This window comes from Carlito syrichta, unplaced genomic scaffold (genome assembly GCF_000164805.1).
Source record: "Carlito syrichta isolate Samal-C Ts95f unplaced genomic scaffold, Tarsius_syrichta-2.0.1 Scaffold301859, whole genome shotgun sequence".
Lineage (NCBI taxonomy): Eukaryota > Metazoa > Chordata > Mammalia > Primates > Tarsiidae > Carlito > Carlito syrichta.
In genome coordinates this window covers 86,691-109,471 of record NW_007245955.1, presented here as the reverse complement: position 1 = coordinate 109,471, position 22,781 = coordinate 86,691, and the positions used below count along the sequence as shown (strand labels likewise).

Genomic DNA, 22,781 nt, shown 5'->3' with positions numbered 1-22,781 from the left:
AACTGTAGGATTCAACACAATGCAGGGTTTTCTTTGACATTTATAGACATCACAGATCACTACCAGAACATCACATAAGTTTATTTCAGATGTAACAGCAATGTTAAAATTGACAAGTTTAATTCTTAACTGCACCAAGTAAACTTAGCCATTTAAGTATTTTTTAACTTATTCCCTCCAAAAAACTGAGGGAGCTTTCCTTTTCCACCACCACACACCATGGTTTCCCAATAGTTCTTTTTGGAGGACTTTCAATTGATGAGTAAACTGCTTTGGAGATATTTCAGAACTTCTTTCCCCAAATGAAAACTAATCTGGACATATATTGCATAGATCTCTCTACAGATTCTTTTCTTTAGAACCTAAATGCAATTACCATACAGTAAAAATTTAACCTATTTGTCCCATAGTAAAAACTACCTGTCCTGAAAAATATGATGGATATATCCTGTGATCTTCCAGTTAATAGAATTATTGTTTTACCTCAAAGATAATCATTATTATATATCAAAATAACCAACTCAACATGGGACATTACTTCAGTCTTTACTGATGCACAGGCATAGGAACTAGTGCCCAGTTTCTACCTCTTCCACATGCTCCTCCTCTTCCTCCCCAAGTGGATGGAATTATTTAATACAAGTTTGATGTAGGACAAGGAACCCTTTACAAACATTTACAATTTAGGTTAAGTCATTGACTAGTGTGGAAACAGAAACTCTATAATGACAGGGAGCCTACACACTGAATCCAAAATTTAATATTTTTCCCCCTTAAATAACATGTACTTAATTGTCATGAGGCAGCTATTCGGTTTTCAATAACCATATTTAGGGATACATTCATAGGACTGATTAGATAGTCCAGGTGAAATGGTTATAGAAATTGAGGCAGTGTCATCTCAGAAAACTCACTTATATATCAAAATCTATTTTGATATCTGGGAAATTTACAAAAAAGGCTGAATTCTTCAAACTAATTATGCCTTCCGTAACTCAAGCACTCTTCTCTTGGCAAGAGCAAGCTGAAGCTTATCCATGAAGGTAAAGGTGCTTAATGCTAAACTTTTCTTCTAAGCTTAGATTTGGACTGTTTAAGAAACTGATACCCACAAAACACAGGATGGTCTTTCTACATTTTTACCATCTTAAGATCAGAACCCTATAAAATTAATTCAACTATCTTCTTTTTCTGTATTATTTCTTGGCACTCAAGACTGAAGTCTACTGTACTTTGTACTTTCACATTCTCAAATAAAAACTTAAGGTTTTAAAGTGTGCACATTTTATAAAATAATTTTGTCATTTAATATATTTGGAGATGAGACTTTCATACCAAAATTTTACATAAGAGGAAAAACACTATGAATCAACCTTCCTTTTAAAGTCAGACGAAGAAAACTCAAGTCCAGTAAACTGTTTTAAAGTTTAACTGAAAACATTTTTTGGGCTATGAGTACTAGCAACCTAAAAACTTCTAAATATTGGAGATGGGACTATGAGAGGAAAGCATGACTATTTCAGATGCCTCTCATCTTACAAAAAGTTATCAACCTGTCAAAGTCACTTCCCATGTGCCAGAAAATGATCTGGCAGAAACCAGTCTTGTCAGTAGAAGGGGTCACAGTGACATCTGCATTATTAACACTTCGTACTTCTGTTTTCCAAGGATAGAAGCAACATGTTTAATGATTCCCCTTACCCCAAACTCTTCAACTCAATATCGTAGGCACAGAGTATAAGCAAATCTGGGATGTTCTTCAACAGATAAAGCAATAGCACAGCTATGTTATTCTCAAAAATACTGTCTAGATATTCCTTCCTATAAAATCAAATGCTCAGTGGTCACTTTTAACAGCCTGCATTAGTTAACCTTAAATGCATTTATTGTGCCACAAGTCCATACAAGCTTCCTTTTAGGTATGTCTTAATACGTCCAAGAGAAAACACCTGCTTTAGGTTTACTTAGGGGTAGTGACCTATAAGGACATCAACTCCACTTTTAAGGTTAGACTACTGTTGAGTTTACTGATTTAAAAGGACAGGAGAAAAAAATTAAATCACAACAAACCTCTTTAGGTCAGTTAAAGGCCATATCTCTAGCTGGGATATTAAAAAAAATTAATCTCACCAGCCCACACTCTACAAGTTAATGTCACTATTAACAATCAACAGCAGGAAAAATAAACCTGCTACCAACCAGCCCACTCATTAGCAAAAAAGTAGTTTAACTCAAACACTTAGACCAAAGTATAATACTACCTACGCAAACTGCCCCACCCACTAGCAAGAAGAGAAGAAATAATTGCTTGAAAAATCAAAATAAGCTTAGTATTTCTTACAAGGAGAACAACGGTCCAACTCCTGAGAGTTCTCGGAAGGACTAAAGGTGGAGTGAAGGCAATGTCTAGGGATTAGTATCCCACAAAGTCTTTATAAACCCAAAGTACCACACACACTAAACTTGTCTATGAATTAGAGAACAAGATATTGCTGCTGCTTCTTTTTGTCTTTTGAAATATACAATATTTTGTAGGCTCTGCCCTTCAATGTAAAGCAGGACATTTAAAAAAACAGCTAAAAATTTTGAAATTATTTGACACCTAAATTTTGAGGACCATATATCTTAACTGCAAAATTAAACAGATCTGCTTTCTTCCTTCAGTCAAACCACCTCACAAAAATAAGAGAACTAAAACAATCCAAACATGATTATTTTTTAAAGTCCTTGAAAGAATTAAAAACTTTTAGAGGAAAGGAAAGAAAAGAAAGAAGAAAAACAAGAACAAAGGGGGGAAAACTTTAAAAGAAAGAGGGGGGAATCAATGGGCCTCTCTTTTTATTTGGCGACAAGCAAGTGCAAGAAAGTTCATTTGTAATTCGTTCAGTTGTCTGTCTTTTGCACATCTGTGTTCTGACCAGAAGGAACTTTGAGGTTTTTCTGCAGCACATGAGCATCTGCGGGCTCTATCCTCTTATAGTAGTTCTTCTTTGTCTCAATAATCTCAAAGCCAAATTTCCTGTAGAAGTCAATTGCTGACTCATTGCTGATCTGGACATGCCTGAAATATAAGAAGGTAACAGAAAATAATAACAATAATAATAATAATAAAAGTAAAGTTTAATCAGGTATTAAGTATTCTCCACGGGATAGCTCCAAATTGATTGGAGCTGGAATATTAGAGATATTGGTTACATTCTCTTTAAAATTACTAGTAATCAGCAAATATTAGGTATTTATTTCCCAAAAACATTAACCTAATTTTTACATTTGCAAGAAAGCTGGCTTAGATAGGAGGCTTAGTAATAATGTTTATTCTTGCAGTCAACAAAGGGTAAAGTACCCAAGCAGTTATAATATTTTTTATTCTAAGGGAAAAAAAAGATTCCTGTATTTAAAAATGTGTTAAATAACTATAGGAATGATTTAAAGGCCTTATTAACAAATGCAGGAAAGAAAATGATGAAAAATAAAAAACTAGTATCTCAAAGCTTGAATATATCCTCTTTCTGACTGATAAAAACATGGTACATTTTGAAAATAAAAAATTTGAGCTTTCTCAAATATTCTCCAAAAAATAAAGCACATAATTTAACCCTTTGCACTTGGAGACACCTTGCAGATCACCACCAGCAACTCAGCTGCAGTTTTTTTTTTACAAAATAATGAAAAGTGAGTAATTCCCTATTATATAGTATAGCACTGGACCAATTATGTTATCAAAATATTTGACTCATAATAAAATTTTGGACACCGAGGAACTTATTTATGACAAAAAAATTGAAAATTTAATGTTTTTTTCCTAACATGTGGTATGTGTGAAACAGTCAATGACATGCATTGAGAGTTCATTGAGAAATGTTGTGCAACAGTAATTTGTTTGACATCCTCCACATGGTGTTTTCTATTCAAGCAGACAATGTAGTCTAATGTTCTTCCTCCCACATTAATAATATATAATTTATTCAGTCTGTGTACCACTGTGAAAGTACTTTACACATTCTCTCTCTCCTTTTTTTTTTTTTTTGAGTTGCAGTCTCACTCTGTCGCCCAGACTGGAGTGCAGTGGCCGCTCCTGGCCACTGAAGCCTCGACCTGCTGGGCTCCGGCGATCCTTCCCCCTCAGTCTTCCGAGTAGCCAGAATTACAGGCGTGTGCTACCACACCCGGCTAATTTTTGATTTATTGTAGAGATGAGGTCTCGCCAAGTTGCTCAGGCGAGTCTCGAACCCTTGGGTTCAGGCAATCCACTCACTTCAGCCTCCCAAAGGCACAGGATTACAGGCTGAGCCACTGAGCCCGGCCACATTCTCTTTCTATATAACGTCAGCTGATATTCTTTTAACATATATCCTCAGTATATATTCCAACTCTGTTTTATGCAATTTGAATGGAAAACTTCAAGGAAACACATATTTTTGAAAAAGTTGTGCTAGCATAAGCTTGTCTTGTATAAGCATGAGCAATTTCTTTTCTTTTTTTGAGTTGGAGTCTCACTCTGTCACCCAGACTGGAGCGCAGTGGCCACTCCCAGCCACTGCAGCCTCGACCTGCTGGGCTCTGGCAATCCTTCCACCTCAGCCTTCCAAGTAGCTGGAACTACAGGTTCCAGGTGCGTGCTACCACGCCCGACTAATTTTTGGTTTATTGTAGAGATGAGGTCTTGACAAGTTGCCCAGGCGGGTCTCAAACCCATGGGCTCAGGCAATCCACTCACTTCAGCCTCCCAAAGCGCTGGGATTACAGGCAGCGCCACCGAGCCCGGCTGAGCAATTTCTTTATGTCCTCTGAGAAGGAACTTCTGAGTGCAAAGGGTTAATATCTCTCATGGCCAAACTGAATGATAAACAATCTATGGCTGTGATTTTAGATTCGGCTCTTAATCTACAGTACCTTGAGATTCAAGTATAATCTCAGATTGGTAATCTCTGACTTTGATTACTAAACTCTACTACAAATAAGCATGTCACTGATAGCCTTGAATAAAACACAGAGTGAAAACAGCATGGCATAAGATAAGTAATATTAATAATGGTTTTGAATCCTGAAGACCTGAGTTCTAATCCTGATTTCATCCTTATGATCCTGGAGTTCCCATCCCAGCAGAGTAAATGTATATATTTTATCTAAGGTTCCTAATCTACAACTAAAATAAAACAAAACAAACAACTACCTACACTTTATAAAAACTACTTCCATGGTGTTTCTAAAGACACAATGAAATAAGTGACCAGATTTTAAAAATTTTTACTGCCAATTTACTAAACTCTTAATAAAACATTAAATATTATTTTACTTACAGATAGATGTTGTCAAAAGTGCCATCTTTTTCACAGATGTTTAAGACGTGATTTAACATTTTAGTTCCTATTAATAAGACAAACAACAAATAAGTAATTTCATAAGCTAACCTTTAAATTACACATCTGCTTGCCACCTGAACTACTTATTGAGTACTAATAGAATTCAAGAGGGATACACTAGAACTAGATGACCCTATTTTCCAAATTTTTGTTTGCTCTACAATAGCTATGTGTATTTTAAAATGTTAGCAGAAAAGTAACCTTTTAATACAAGCACTTCCAGATAGAAGGAAAGAAAAAAAGTAAAAAAATCTATGCAGGGCTTCTAACTGATTTATGTTAATAAATAAGTTATCTTTAACCTTATTTTATATAATTCAGTAACTCAGTATTCCTAAAAAGAAATAAATTAACTAGTCAATACATTAACAGTGTATTTATGCTTCTTTGTAAAAGAAAAGAACCACAAATAATTTTACCTATTCCTAGTCTTCGGTAAGGTGCCAGACATCCTAATGTCATGATGTAAAGTCTCTTCTGATTCTGTGAATGATCCACCCTACAGCACACCGCACCTACGGCAATATCATTGAAATAGGCTGCCATGGAAAATATAAAGATATAACATTCAACAGATAGAATACCACATTTTATTCAATCTTCTTCCTTCTAAGAGACAACACTGTTGCTATCTGCATTAAATTTTATCAGCTACTCTATGAATATCAATGGCCTCATCTTAAGTTTAAGCCTTCTCTAGAATAAAACCAGGTAAGTGAAAACACACAGGCATACACTAAATAATAGAGAACATTTAATATTTCCTGTTAAAATTCAAAAATTTTATTTTGGTTTGAGATTTTTTTTCACAACCTAGACCACCCCCATTTTCCTTACTTGTAAAATAAGGAAACTAAATTAGTTAACTCTTCCTGCTCTAACATTAAAAACTAGGGATCAAGAATACAAAGGACTGAAGGGAGGAGGGAAAAAAAAACATATTATACCAAGTTTTGCTAGCTCGCCAACTTCCAGCACATCCTTGTAGAACTTGTCATTGTAGCTGACTGGAAAGATGACCTGGTTCAATCTCTTCAACTGCTTAATATTGTGGGGTGTCACATCTCCCAGCTCGATCCGGCTACTGGAACAAACCAACACGTACTCAATAAAATATAATTAGCTTCATGTGTAAAATTAAGATGAACAAATGAAATGAGCACCATGTCTTTTTTTTACATGTTTGATAAATCCTACTCTTCAATAGTGATGTTATAGTCCTATGATGATTACCACTTATAAGCAAAATTTGCCAACCATTCTAACCAAACTCTACTCATAGCTTCCATAAAGTTGTACACATCTAGGGACAAATATAGTGCACAACAACTACTAACATCAAGATAATATTTTACAATAAGTGACAACATTTTTCTTGTAATAGAGTTTAGAAAAATTTGGATACACCTATTACTGATAAAAAAGACTGATACCTGATACTGGCAAGGGGATAGCAAATACTATTCTTACACCCTGCAGACGAGTATTTAAATAGATATAATATCTCTTGAGGACAATCTAGCACTATGTATCAAAAGTCTAAAAATTACATCTCCTTTGTCCAAGCAATCCCACTTCGCGTAATTTATCCTAAGAAAATAAGCCAAGTAAGCAATAATTATGTACATTCTATTCACTGAGAACAGTGGGTCCTGGAACCACCTGCATCAGAATCACAGAGGGGGTATTCAAAATTCACATTCCTGGATACACCTCCACCCCCTCACTTTCGGAATCAGAATCTCTGAAAACTAAAGAAGAGAATCTACATTTTGAAAAACCCCAGAATGAAAACTAACCATTAGGAATGCAACAGAAGCATTTCTAAGAACCCAAGCTTAATCAAAACAACTGGTTCCATGGGAAAAGAGATTAAAGCTAAAAAGATTCAGATACATAGCGACAAAGTTGTTTTGCTTGTAGAGTTGCCAACAAAAATAAAAATTTAATACCTGAAGACAATTTCACTACTGTAAACTAAAGTGTGATCAAATATAAGGCAAATCTGACAGCATTCTACACTTTTTTCTTCCTATATCTGGTGATACTATCATAAATAGTTGCCTATAGCCATTATTTGCCTACTTAAACGTAACAGTGGGTGGTAAAAATAAAAAGAGCACCAAATCAAACTAAAAACCAAGATTTCAAAAATAAAACATTCTAGGCCAGGCTTGGTGGCTCAGCGAGTAATCCCAGGACTTTGGGACTGCCTGAGCCTGCAGGTTTGAGACCCACCCGGGCAACTTGTAAGACTTCGTCTCTACAATAAATCTGGATCGCCGGAGCCCAGCAGGTCGAGGCTGCGGTGGCCAGGAGAGTGCCACTGCACTCCAGTCTGGGCGACAGAGTAAGACTCCAACTCAATCAATCAATCAGTCATTCATTCTGGTGGCAGTCAAACAGACAGAAAATTATGTAGGCCCTACTCACTCATCAGTAGTTTCAGATCTTATCAGCATCAAAATGCAAACAAGGCATCTTAATAATGATTTGCATCATACTGAGTTATGAAAACTCTCTGCTGGAGAAATAACTAAACAAGAACGTCAATCACCACTTTTATAATAACCAAAAAAAAAGAAGAAAAAAAAAAATCAACATGTCCACTGATAGGAATGATTAAATAAAGCATGTCATATTATTAGCACAAAAAGATGTGATCTATTGTTTTGTGGGGTGAAAGCACACCAACTATACTGTATTTAAAAATGTGTAGCACTTGTAGGTAGTTTTAAAAACATTATTCTGTGAAATGTTAAAATTTCAATAACATACTACCAAAACAAAAATTTTGTTCTTAAAAATAATAGCAGCAATTACAGATCATATAATAGAATGACCAAAGAAAAAGAAAAAAGGAAGACATTTCTAAAGTTGATTTACCTGGATAGAGGTGAATATGATATAGTATTTTATTTTGTGCTACAATTCTGTAAGAGATATTACTCTGTAAAGCCCAGTTAGAAGACCATTCTGTTTGCTAGGGAGTTAGAAGCAAAAACTGAGGATATTTTAACTCCTAATTACGTATTCTGTATCAAGACCACAAGAAAACAAAAGACAGTGGACGGTGTCCTTCCTATCATACTTAAGTTTTTATTTCTTACATTTTATTATAGGAATGCCAGGTACAAGTGAGGTTAACTAAATAAGTAGGCTGCATACAGGTGTGTTTGTTTATAAAGACAGGTTGTTGCTCTGTTGTCCAGACTGGAAAGCACAGTGGCACCACTGGAGCTCACTGCAGCCTCAAACTCCTGGGCTCAAGCAATCCTCCTGCCTCAGCCTCTTGAGCAGCTGGGCCTACAGGCACATACCACCATGCCCAGTTAATTATTTTATATAGATACAGGACTTTCTATGTTGCTCAGGCTGGCTGGCTGCTCTTATAACTAATTTTAGTGCCACAAATTGGGTGCAGTAATTTATTTTACATATAATATACATTAATTATTTTTAGACCATACCATTTAAAAATTACTCCATTCTACTTCTTGAAAAAAGTCTTAGTCTCTGTATTTTAAAGCAATACTTTCAAAGTTACGTTATAAAGTTTAATTGTAAACGATAACCAAGAGTAACTTAACCTAGGAAAAGTCAAGCTTTTAAACTATAAATAAAAGAAGTTGAAGTTTTTGAAAAAAATGTTAATAATTTTTAGGTAATTACCAGGCTTCAAGCATATCTACAGTTTTTGAAAGGACGATAACCAGGTATTGCTTCACTTCATACAAAAAGAAGATGGCAGATCAATAGAGAAAATATTGAATCATTAAGGAATAGGCAGCCTAATCTCCCCTTACCTAAATAAAAAAATATATATCTTGACTTTTTAAAAAAGAACATCAACGTAGAAACAACTAAGGGAAAATATCCTGTAAGAACATGACCAGAAATAAGTCTGCTGATATAGTCTTCCATGTGTTTTAAAAAGATATTAGAAATACTATAGGGTAGCTCTTTGAGAAATCTGAAACTTGCTAGAAACAAATAGAATATGCTAGCAGTTTCGAAGTGTTCATTAAATATAACTTTGTCAGCAAAATTCAACTTTAAATATAGTTTAACTTTCATTAACATGATATGTCTGATTGAAACAGAATACTTCTGTAATCCAGATCACTAAGCTCCAAATTATTTTAAGATGTAGATATTCTAAATATATCAAGGTAATATAATCAACTTGTAAACATAATTTGTCAAATAACATGTAATAAGGCATAAGCATAAGGGATATGTAGAAATGTCAAGAAAATGAGATCACTTGACTGCAAACAACCAAAAAGCTTTCAGAAGTTAAAAGAACGTCTTAAAAAATTAAAAGTACAAAGTATTAGAAAATTCATCTAGAAATGATGCTTCTAAGAATTCTGTGAATCTACATTTTTCTAACATTCTTATGAACATAATAGAGTTGCCTATTCAAAGCATAAATTAGTTCTATTTCAATCAATATTTGAACACCTATGTGCTAAGCACTTGGAATGCAAAGTTTACACTTGGGAAAGACGGTTATACATGATACAATGTGCTATTAACAGTTTGTGTACACAAACTATAAAAGTAACACTCTGTGAAGGTGACCCCAGGAAAAGTTTTGAAAGATGACTAGTTTATTCTGTGAAAGGGTAAAGAGATGCAGTCTAAGGGTAAAACATGAATGTTTTATGTTTACAATGTTGTATTCCCCAAACTACGGTCAGTTTGATATGGCTAAAATGTCAAGAGTGCTGGGATTGAAGGAGAACCACTTTTATGAAGACCCTGTACATCAAGACATATTGGGTTACGTTTGGAGTTTGAACTCCAAAGTCCTAGATCCAAAGCATCTCTAGTGGACACCATTAAAGTAAATATATCAAAACTAATTCCTGATCTTATCTCCAAAATCTGCTCCACTTACCTTTCCTATGTCAGCTGAGGGTCTCTGCATCGGTGGTTGCAGATTACTCTTACCTTTTTTAAAAAGCTTTTTTCACATGATATCTCATGAAGACATACTCTGACACATCTGGTTTTCTTTCTTTATAATAAATATTCTTGATAGGTTTTCTTATCAGGATTATGTTGGCCCCAAAGTAAGCTTAGAAGTGTTTCTTCCTTCTTGCTTTTTAGTTCTGTCAATGTCTGCTTCATACATTTTGTGTGTGTGCGTGTGTATGTGTTGGAGTCTCACTCTGTCGCCCAGACTGGAGTGCAGTGGCACACTCCCGGCCACCACAGCCTCGACCTGCTGGGCTCCAGCAATCCTTCTACCTCTGCCTTCCAAGTAGCTGGAACTACAGGCACGCGCTATCATTCCCGGCTAATTTTTTTTGATTTATTGTAGAGATGAGGGCTCACCAAGTTGCCCAGGCAGGTCTCGAACCCGTGAGCTCAGGCAATCCACTCACCTCAGCCTCCCAAGCGCAGGATTACAGGCTGAGCCACTTAGACCGGCTTGCTTCATACATTTTTAAGTTATATTAGTAGGAGCAGAAATATTTAGAACTGTCATTAATAACTTGACTCTTTTATCAGTTTGAACTGTCTCTCCTTTTTGGCGGTAATACTCCTTGAAGTCCACTTTACCAATACACACACACACCTTTCTTCTAATCAATGGTGCATGGTCTTTTACCTAATTTTTTTTTTTACTATTAATTTTTCTGTGTACTTATATTTAAAGTGTGTCTCTTGTAAACAGCATATACCCAAGTCTTTTCCTTTAATCTGACAACTGGAAGAGTCTATTAAGATTTAATGTAATTATTGATTTAGTTGATTCAAGTCCATCAGTTTACAACTTTTCTATTTGTACCAACTATTAATTGCTCTTTATTTTCCAGCCTATTATGGAGATCAATTTTCTCTCCTGGCTTTAAAAAAAAAACTTTTCAAAGTTTACATAAAATTAAACTCATTTTTTTGGCTGTATAATTCTATATAAGTTTTGACAAATATGTATAGTCATGTTACCACTGTCAAAATAAAATAGTTCCATCACCCCAAAAACCTCCACCTATGACCCTTTGGAGTTTAATTTCCAGGCAATCACTAATCTCTTTGTGGTTCCTTGTAAGTTTTTGCCTTTTCAAGAATGTTACATAAATGGAATCACAAAAGACATAGCTGCTTGTTTTGTTTCTTTCATTCAGCATAATGCCTGATACTCACCACACTGTTGTGCATATCAATGGTTAATTTCTTGTTATTGTTAAGCGGAGTTCCATTATACAGCCGAACCATAGTTTATCTTTGAAGGGCATATGGGTTGTTTACAGTTTTGGGGGAGTATGAATAAAGGTGCTATAAACACTTATGGACAAGTTTTGGTGTAAACACACATTTTTATTTCTCATTGGGGCTTTTAATTGGCGTGTCCCAAATAATAAATGAGGTGAACATCTTTTCATGTACTTCTTTGCCATTCATGTATCTTATTTGGTAAAGTATTGGTTCAAATCTTTTGCCCATTACAACAAAAAACCTATGTTTCTTGAGTTTTAAGTGTATTATGGATACATATACTTTGCAAAGTTATGTATTTGCAAAGGATTTCTCCCAGCCTGTGACTTTTTCCATTTTCTTAAAAGTGTTTTTCAGAGAGAAGTTTTACATTTTAATGAATTTCTTTTAGATTGTGGTTTTTGGAGTACTAAGAAATCTTTGATTCAAGGTCACAAAGACTTTCTTTTTTTTTTTGAGTCGTAGCCTCACTCTGTCACCCAGGCTGGAGTGCAATGGCATACTCACGGCTACCGCACCCGCAACACGGTGGGCTCAGGTGATCCACCTTAGCCTCCCATGTAATCTACAGGTGTGTGCCACCATGCCCTGCTAATTTTAAAAAATTCATTGTAGGAATGAGGTTGCCAAGTTGTCCAGGCTAGTCTTGAAACCCTGGGCTCAGACATTCCTCTCGCCTAAACGCCCCAAAGTGCTGAGATTATAGGCGTGAGCCACTGATCCTGGCTTTGCCTAACTCAAGATCACAAAGACTTTATGCTTTCTTTGATAAGTTTTGCATTTAGGTGTATGAAAAACCCTGCCCCTTACATGCCTCACTTTTCTCTTAAGCAGCCTTCTTAAAGTATACCATAAAATTCACCTGTCTTAAATATACAATTCAAGGATTTTTTTTGACTATTTACAAAGTTGTGCAAGCACTATCTCAATTCAGTTTCAGAACATTCTCATTATACTTCCAAAATTCTTTTCCCCATGAAAGTTTTTAGTTTATTAAGCTAGTCGTGAAAAATTCACACACTGGCCACAGATATAATCACTGTATCATCTTTAGTCCTTTGCCTTCTTGCCAGCACCAACACTGGCCTTTGCAGTCCCCCTGACTTTCTTCATTCTGTTTTTGCATTCCTTTTGATGCTTCCTTGAGGTCTTTTTCTTCACATACAGGCCATATCTTGCAAGTATGTATATGGGTTCATTTTTCTTTGCATAATCCAAGGAATCATAAATCATGCCAAAGCCAGTTGTCTTGCCACCACCAAAATGAGTTCTGAATCCAAATACAAAGATGACATCCGGTGTTGTCTTATAAATTTTGGATAGTTTTTCCTGAATTTCTGTTTCAGGTACTGTCACCTTCCTAGGGTGAAGGGCATTGATGACCATTTGTTTCTGCTGAAGCAGATGGTTGGTCATGAATTTCCTGGTCCAGATAAGTCACTGTGTGGCTCATGATGGCAGCTGATCCTCAGGCAGTCAAGGAGGAAGAGACTCCCAAAATTGTTTAAGTGTAACTGGAATCTATCCCCTTTTCTACCCATAGACACTAAATCTACTTTCTCTTTCTACAAATTTGCCTTTTTTATACATTTGATATAAATGGAACCACACAATAAATGTGATCATTTGCACCAGGCTGCTTTCATTCAGCATAATGCTTTTGAGGTTCATTCATGCCATAATATGTGCCAACAGTTTGATATTTTTATTGCTGAATACTATTCCATTATGGTATAGTTACACTACATTTTGCTTATCCACTCTCCAGTTGAATTCTATTTATATCTTGGCTATTATAAATAAGGCTATGAATACTGCATACAAGCTTGTATGTGAATATGTCTCAGCTTTTTTTTTCCCCCTGGTAGATACCTGGAAGTGGGATTCCTGGGTTGTATGGCAAATATGTTTAATTTTTTTAGGAAATTGCCTGTGGTAGGCACAAAAATGCCTCCCTCCCCAAAGGATGTCCATGTCCTAATCCCAGGAACCATGAATGTTATTATACATGGAAAAATAAACTGCAGATGTGAATGGAAGACCTTGAGATGCCTAATATAATTACAGACAGGTCTAATATAATTACACAAGTCCTGAAGAATCAGAGGAAATATAGCAACAGGAGCTGAGAAAAAGGAGATTTTAAGGTGCTACATGGCTGGCTTTGAAGATGAAGGAAGAGCCAGGAGCCAAGGAATGCAAGTAGCCTGTAGCCGATGGAAGAGACAAGGAAATGGATTCTTCCCTAGAACCTCTAGGAGAAATACAATCTTGCTGTATTACTTTCCTAGGGTTATCTTTACCACAAACTCAGTAACTTAAAGCAACAGAAAACTTATTCTCTCACAGTACATGAGGCTAGAAGTCTGAAATCAAGCTGTCATCAGGAGCATGATCCTTTAGGCTGTGGTGGTCCCAGGTGGATCTTGGTTTGGGGCAGTCTAACTATAATCTCTATCTCCAACTTCAAATGGTCTTTGCTGTGTGTCTCCTCTTATAAGGACACTAGCCAATAGACTGTGGACCCACTCTAATCCAGTATGACCTCAATTAGATCTGCAAAGACCCTACTTCTAAAGAAGATCACATACTGAGGTTCTGGGTAGATATGAATTTTTGAGGGACACCATTTAAATCAATACCTTGATTTTACCTCAGTGACATCTGTTTCAAACATCTGACCTCAAGAACTGTGGCTGTGCCATTTACATTTCCATCAGTAATACATTAGGGTTCCAGTTTCTCTATACCCTTGCCAACACTTCTTACTGCCTGCTGGGCTCACGTGATCCTTCTGCCTCAGCTTTCCAAGTAGCCAGAACTACAGGTGCGCGCTACCACACCCGGCTAATTTATGATTTATTGTAGAGATGAGGTCTCACCAAGTTGCCTGGGTGGGTCTTGAACCCACAGGCTCAGGCAATCCACTGGCCTCAGTCTCCCAATCCACTGGCCTCAGTCTCCCAAAGTGCTGGGATTACGGGCTGAGCCACTGAGCTTGGCCAAACCTAGAATTTTTATACTAATTCCTAAGAACATCATTCCTTTTTATTTTTTAATTTTTTTGTAGAGACTATTTATTGCTCAGGCTGATCTCAAACTCCTGGCCTCAAGAGATCCTTTAGCCTTCCAAAGTGTTGGGATTATAGGGATGAGCCACCGTTCCCAGCAAAAATTCCAATTTTTAAATTGGAGTGCTTGCTTTATTACTGAGTTGTAAGAGTTCTTTATATATTCTGGATACAAGTCTTTTATCAGTATATGATTCCGTAATTGATCTCTCCCAATTGTGGCTTATCTCTTCATCTTCTTACCACTATACTATACTAATAAAATATGTAAGTAATAGAGAAAACTGGGAATTTTTTTTTTACCATCTTCACCATTTTTCTGAAAATTTAAAACCATTCAAAAACTTTTTTTTAAAAGGAAGAAGAACTATCAGAGTAAGAGATGAGGCATTCCAGTCAACTGCAATTTGTGAACCTTTTGGGACTGTGATATGAATAGCCCCTCTCCACCTTTCTTTTTTGAGACAGGTCTCACTATGTCACCCAGGCTGGAGTGCAGTGGTACAATCCCAACTCACTGCAGCCTCAACCTCCTGGACTCAAGTGATCCCTCTGCCTCAGCATCCTGAGTAGCTGGGACTACAGGTGTGTGCCACTGTGCCTGGTCTAACCCTATTTAAAAAGACATTTATGAGACATAGAGGAAAACTAACTATTTATCTGCTTGCTCCCTGTTGGCACTAGAGTTTGTAATCCTAACTAGAGAACTGAAGATGGCAGTTAACAAAGAAACAGAATTATTCTCCTAGGCTCCAAATTCATGTGGCATGTTATTTTTTTCTTGTTTTTCAAATCTATAACAATCAAACCCCAAGGCATCTTCACATCAAAATTTTTAGACTAAGGAACTAAAAGTGAAAGACTGTGATGTAAGTAAGAAACAGCAATTGCAAAAATCCCCTCATACATCTGTACTAAGTCCTTATATGTGAAAAATGCAGCTACTTGCCTGTCTTTTTGTAGAGCCCATTAGCTATTAACTTGTGTCAGCATCACAAGATTAGTCTGTTATTCAGTCAAATTTCATGTTATCTATGGGCTTAGAATATGATAAACCTTTCCCTTGACTTACAAAATAAGCAGTATAATGAGATAATGTATGCTAAATTTCAGCACAGCAATGTCAGATGATAAGCACTCAAATGTTTTTAGCTATTTAAGGTAATGCCAGTTATGCCCATAATTTTAAAAATAGATTTAGTAAGCAATATTCTGAGAGGCCACAAGATGGGGTATGACTCCACAAAAGTGGGTACTTCTCTGTACAAAGCATGACTTTTTCTTTTTCTTTGAGAAGGGGGTCTCACTATATTGCCCAGGCTGACCTTGAACTCTTTAGCTTAAGTGATCCTCCAGCCTCAGCCTCCTGAGTAGCTGGGACTACAGGTGCCACATCACCATGACCAGCTCAAAGTGTGACTTTTTAAGTTATATAACATAAAATGAAGACCTATTTCCTCTCTTCATTTTACAGATGATGAAACTGAAGCCCTGAGAGACAAATGTACCGGTAGTTGCACAGTTATCAATAAAGTCAGAATCAAGCTTATGTCTATGAATTTTCATTGCAGCGCAAGATCAACCACACCATGTTCCCTCGTGATCTTTACTCCCTAAGGTTATTTTTTTATTTTTTAAGATAGAGCTATTGAAAACATTTTCCTTATGTGTACTGATAAAGGTGTATCTGCATAAAACTCAAAAACCATTTTTTAGCAGGGATCAGTGTATGCCCATGGTCCCTTGATTTAGAAATTTCAAGGGGTTAGAAGGTAAATTTTTCTCAGCTAGGAGTAATCTGGTTCTAAATTCTTGTCTTCTAGTAAATTACATGAAAGAGTGATTCCTCAAGAATCACTTTTAGGTTCCTTCAAGCTAAAAGTAAGCCTATTCAGAATTTATCAAAGCACAGATTAAATACTAACTACACACGAGGCCTTTCCCTGTCACCCACTGAAATTTCTACCTCATATGAACTATATTGCCATTCCTGTCTTTTCAAAGCACAATCTCTCTGTACTGCTATAAACATTTACTTATTTTTTAAACCTTATCTCTGCTACTAACTATACGATTTAGGGCAGGACCTCAAATATTTCAGGGAATTACTAAATTTCTTCCAGTAAATCCCATCTCATGTAGATTTTACAGCAGGGTTTCTCAATCTCAATATTACTAAAATTTTGGGTCAGATAATTCTTCGTTGTGTGGAGCCTTTCCTGCGTACTATAAGATGTTTAGCAGAATCCCTAGCCTCTGCCCACTAGGTGCCAGAAAGTCACCTGTTTAGAGGAATTAAAAAACAGTGGTGGGATGAACCAGCTCTCCATATTCTGTGATTGCAATTATTAGAGGTATAAAAATCTCAGTAATTATTTGACTGGTTACTAATGTTAAATACATACATTGACAATCTACTCGACTATAACCTAAAAACAATCAAATTATTCCCTAACAAATTTTTTGCCACTGTTATCAACATGTTTAATTAGAAAAACTCCTTCCCAGTGATGACTTTTCCTTTACTACCACCTAAATATTTTTGTTTTTATTTCCTGACCTCTGAATCTACTGTTTATGGGTGACCTGTATGGGAACCTCAAATTCAACACAAAGTAACCTTGTCATTTTCCATAAGAAATTTCTACCTCCATTCTCTATGAATAGTACATCATTTATTCAATACAGAAATTTAGTTTTAGATGTATCCTTATGCCCTATTTTAATCCCTGTTAATTCTGCTTCCCCCAAATATCTACATAACCTGTTCCTATGCCTGTTGTCTTGGTACTATAGGCCATCGTTTCAGCCCAAATTCCAACAGCCTAATGAAGAGGAATAAGACTAAAGTCAAGGAGAGAATGCCACAATGCAAGCAGAATACTCTTTCTAAAACACAAATCTGATGATTTTAAATCTCTGCTTAAAATCTTTCAATAGCTGCACATAACCTACCAAATGAAATTCAAATACCTTAACACTGCATACATATAAAGCTCTTCATCACCAAACTATGGACACTGGTCCAGTTCCCCTCTACATCCAACTATATTTTGGCCACGCCAAACTACTAAAAAATCCCAGAACCCAATCTCTCCTTTCTTCTTGGTTTACTTATGTACCTGTTTTTCTTTCATTGGTAGATTATAGATACTACACCATCTTTACAGAGATATCGTAAAGATTAAACAGGAATCCATTGCTTGGCCCAGCAGGCATATTACATAGGCCTAAGAGTACCATAAGGGGAGGGGTGGGAGAGCAGACGGGTACAAGAACAAATTGAAGAAAGCAGTTTAAAAAATAATAATTTTATTCATTTATTTCTATTTGAGTTGGAGTCTCACTCTGGAGTGCGCAGGCTGGAGTGCAGAGGTGCGCTCACGGCCACCGTTAGCCTTGACCTGCTGGGCTCAGGCGATCCTTCCGCCTAGGCCTTCCAAGTAGCTGGAACTACAGGCGCACGTTACCGTGTCCAGCTTATTTTTTGATTTATTGTAGAGACGAGGTCTCATCAAGTTGCCCAGGCTGGTCTCAAACCCCTGAGCTCAGGCAATCCTCTCACCTTGGTTTCAAAGTGCTGAGATTACAGGCTTGAGCCATCACGCCCAGCAAAAGAGGGTAATTTAAATATGACTTCAAGGTTTTGTTTCTTGGCATCATAGAAAGTTAGTGCTGACGGAGATCAGGAATGACAAACATATGACACATGCCACAACAGTCATGGTAGGATCAGTAAAAGCATTTTTTGCAGTCAGAGAAGGTATCAAAGTTATTAATAGACACCATCAACAGATTAGAACTGGCACACAAACTAGAATTTTTGGCCATTCCTGTCCAAGTTCAAGTCATTCCCTTTAAAGACAAAGAAACCAAAGCCAAGAGGTTAAAAAACATTAATGACCTTACTGCTAGCTATCATTTGTAGTACACAGAAATAAAACTTGGTTGTTTTTAGTCCAACGCTTTTTGCATTACATTAAGTTGCCTTTAAGGTAAGTAACAAACTATATAGCCTAGAAGGGGAAAAATTCAAATATACCCCAATTTTCTGGAAAAAGATATGTGTAAAGTACTAAGTACAAAATGTTTTCCTTGCTTACCCTTGCTTAGCAAGTTCCACCTGTAAAAAATTTTCTTTCAAATCATCTGGGCCCTAAACTGGCATCACTCTGAATATATTTACTAATCTGAATGTTCAGCCCAATTTTCTAAGGAACATTATTTTTTATTGTTTTGAAATTTGAAGTTAAGGCAATCATCACAATTAAAAATGGAGTAAGTTATAAAAATAGGTAAGTCACAAAGATATATACAAATGACCAGTAAAAGTTGTAAATGTCCAATCTTCACTAAGCAATCAAATTAAAGAAAAAAAAAGAAATGCCATTTATCACCTAACTAGCAAAGCAAAATTCGAGTTAAAGCTATATGTGAACATCTACTCAAAAACAACTTGTAAGCAAATTACTAGTTATTCCCATCAGTTTAAAAATGTTGAATGTATCCAATGTATCCCAGGCAAAGGAAATTTATATCACTCATGACTGAATGGAAGTCACAATATCTTCTTCCATTTTCTTTTCTTCTTCTTCTTATTATTATAAAGATGTGGGATACAATTCAGGGTTAGGTATACAAACGTTGATTATGCAGTACCCTTGCTGATGAGGTATGCTCCTTCCTCCCCTAGCAGTTTCCCTCAACTGACAATCCCATCCCCCGCCCCCAACAGTTTCCAACTACTGCCAATCCCTTTCTTATAGCATTATAATAAATTGTTCAAGGCCCGCTTATGAGTAAAAAGTGACCCCACTCTTCCTCAACAGCCCTTGGAGAGAAGTGCATTATCATACACTGCTGACAGGATAAACTGCTACTATCTTTTTGGAAGTCAACTGGCAACAAATTCCAGAGCTTTAAAAATGTCAGAACCTTTTGATTTTAAAAAAACCACACTCTTAGGAAATTGAGAAATAACTAAGGATATGTGTCAAGCAGTTTTATGAACAAGCATTCACTACAGCATTATCGGTAGGTGAGATGAGAAGCCTCTGGACTTGAAAAACAAAGTGTCCCCTTAAGAATAGCTTCAGTTGGCCGGGCGTGGTGGCTGTCTGTAAACCCAGCACACTTTGGGAGGCCGAGGCGAGAGGACTGCCTGAGCCCACGGGCTCGAGACCAGTCTGGGCAACTTAGTGAGACCTCACCTCTACAATAAATCACACAAACTAGCTGGATGTGGTGGTGTGTGCCTTCCAGCTACTTGGAAGCCTGAGGTGGAAGGATTGCCAGATCCCAGCACGTTGAGGCTGCAGTGGCTGTGAGTATGCCACTGCACTCCAGTCTGGGCGACAAGAGTGAGACTCCAATTCAAAAAAAAAAAAAAAAAAAAAGAATAGTTTTAGCAGAGATACAAGCAGAAAATAGGCTGCATTAGCTCAAGAAAGACAAATACATACTTTCAATTATCCCTTCCCCCTCCGTGGCAGACAAGGTGATTTAATTTTAACAGTTTAACCAAAAACCATGAGTGGCCCCAAAATCCTTCACCATAGAGGTATGAACACCCATAAACAATCAGTTGGTCACAAGTTGAAACACTTAGAAATATCTACCATCTTGGAACTAGATTCTAAGGGAAGGGATCATGTTTTACACAACTTTTTTTTTTTTTTAAATAAGCTAGGCATTGTTCTGTCTGATAGAAGTATAATTCAAACCACATATAAAATTAAAATTTTAGTATTCACATTAATAACACAAAAGGGAAAAACATTTCAACATGTAATAAAAGTAAAACTTTTTAACAAAAATTTTACCTTAAAAAAATTTTTTTGGGGGAAGGGGGCACAACATCAATAAGGGTACCTGATCTCAAACTAGGCAAAGCAGGGATGAAAGGAAGGCCCAAACTTTTCCTGTACGACGTTCACTTGTATACCTAATCCTGAACTGTACCCCATATCTTTAAAAATATTTTTTCATTCCAAGTCTTTAAAATCCAGTTCATTACACTTATAGCACGCTCAATTCAGACACTAATTTTCCTTGGAAACATTTGATCTATATTTGCATTTCCTAAAATTTGCAGTAGATTCACACATCCAAGTTGTTTCAAAAATATTTAAAAATTGCCTGATAGGCCGAGTTTGGTGGTTCAGACTGTAATCCCAGCACTTTGGGAGGCTGAGGCAAGTGAATTGCCTGAGTCCGTGGGTTGGAGACCAGTCCAGGCAACTTAGCAAGACCTTGTCTCTACAAATAAATAAAAAAATTAGCCGGGTGTGGTAGCGCACGCCTGTAGTTCTGGCTACTTGGAAGGCTGAGGCGGAAGGATCGCCGGAGCCCAGCAGGTGGACACTGGGGTGGCCTAGAGTGTGCCACAGCATTCCAGCCTGGGTGACGAAGTGAGACTCTAACTCAAAAAAAAAAAAAAAAAAAATAAAACATAAAAAAAGCCTGATAACTGACTCTTAAGTGTTGGTATTCACTTAATTATAAAATTTAGTCAGTCACACAACGCCCATTCCAACTGCTCCACAACCAACTGTAGCTAATCACAATTGTATTAGACAGCACAAAACTAGTATATTGTCATTAAATTTGGCACTGTATAGATTTTTAAATAAGAGATGATGGAAGAAGAAAAAGAGAAAGCAGGATTGGGTGATGGCACAATTATATAATTTACAGCTATTAAACTATAATCCATACAATTCTCATTTTCATAATGGAAAGGATATTTCTATTGGTTTCTGTAGGTTGTGTTAAAAAAAAAAGATGTGGACAATCGTTGAATAACTGAGAAAGCACATCTTTTTAGATACCACAAAAATGAAAGCCACAGGTAATATCAGAAAGAAAATTAAAAGTCAAAAAAGGATTTCCATAGGCCAAAATAGAGGATGTAGTCAAGTGAAATTTAACACAAATATTAGTTTGGTAAGGCTAAAAAGCTCATGACAACACCTTATAAGACTGAGGAGATTTTGGTTCACAAAAGTTAATATGCAAAAATATAAAATTAATTTGATCATAAACTGTAGTAACAATAACAGGAAAGTAAGACAGTAGTCTTACTTTCTCACTCTACTAATCACATGTGCAGTAATAGTCACATAACAGCATTCAGGATGTTCAAAATTATGATAAACAGGGCAGATATCTTTTTTATTTTCTTTGAGTTGGAGTCTCACTCTCACCCAGGCTGGAGTGCAGTGGCACACTCATGGCCACCACAGCCTCGACCTGCTGGGCTCAGGCCATCCCTCCAAGTAGCTGGAACTACAGGCCTGTGCCACCATGCCCAGAGAATTTTTTGGTTTATTGTAGAGATGAGGTCTCGCCAACTTGCCCAGGCTGTTTTCCAACACGTGGGCTCAAGTAATCCTCTCACCTTGGCCTTCCAAAGTGCTGGGATTATAGGCGTGAGCCACCACACCTGCCCTGGGAATATATCTTGATGCAATAGATGAGTGGTTGGGCTATAGATGACTTTAAAAAATCATTTCCAATCTGGAAATTCTTTGTCCAGAGCTTTACCGAGGGTTGTCCACAATTTCGGAAAAATAAATCATATCAATAATGGCAACACAGCATGAGTCTACAATGCACACACCTGTATAAGTGGCAGATAGACTTTCTAAATTATACAACGATTCTATTTACAAATAGATGCAAACATTTAATCTTCTTATGCTTTATGGCATAGCTGTGCCAGATCATTACCTACTGATAAGTTTTACTGTAACTTGCTTTCCTTTTATTTCTCCTTTATATTAGGACATTACATTGTATCTTTAAACAAAATTGTGGTACACGCGGGCTATATTTTATAGGAATTCACCCCAACATAGGAAGGGGACATTACAAATATTTGTTAAAATTCACTATCTCAATCAATAAATCACAAACTATTGATTTCACAGAAACAAGAAGTACAGATTGCAGGTTTACAAAAGTTGTCAAATGCTGCTTCAGACTGACTGGCTTTTGGTTTCGCTTACAAAAATAGCACTATAAACCGGGCTCGGTGGCTCAGCCTGTAATCCCCCGCCTTTGGGAGGCTGAGGTGAGTGAATTGCCTGAGGCCGCGGGTTCGAGACCCGCCTGG

General features: G+C 36.7%; 1 protein-coding gene across 2 annotated transcripts in view; it reads right to left on the bottom strand.

Moving 5' to 3' along the window:
- Positions 1–60: 60 nt before the first annotated feature.
- NAA50 (N(alpha)-acetyltransferase 50, NatE catalytic subunit) overlaps positions 61–22,781 on the bottom strand; it is a 26,448-nt gene continuing 3,727 nt past the window's right edge. Inside the window, exons 2-5 of one of the 2 annotated variants that reach the window (XM_008055468.1) lie at positions 6,311–6,447; positions 5,783–5,902; positions 5,301–5,367; positions 61–3,061 (exon numbers count right to left, since the gene is read on the bottom strand). In XM_008055468.1, the coding sequence (XP_008053659.1) occupies positions 2,884–3,061; positions 5,301–5,367; positions 5,783–5,902; positions 6,311–6,447 (502 nt within the window). In that variant the 3' untranslated portion in view covers positions 61–2,883. The remainder of the gene's footprint in view (positions 3,062–5,300; positions 5,368–5,782; positions 5,903–6,310; positions 6,448–22,781) is intronic. The other variant, XM_008055469.1, reaches the window with a different exon arrangement.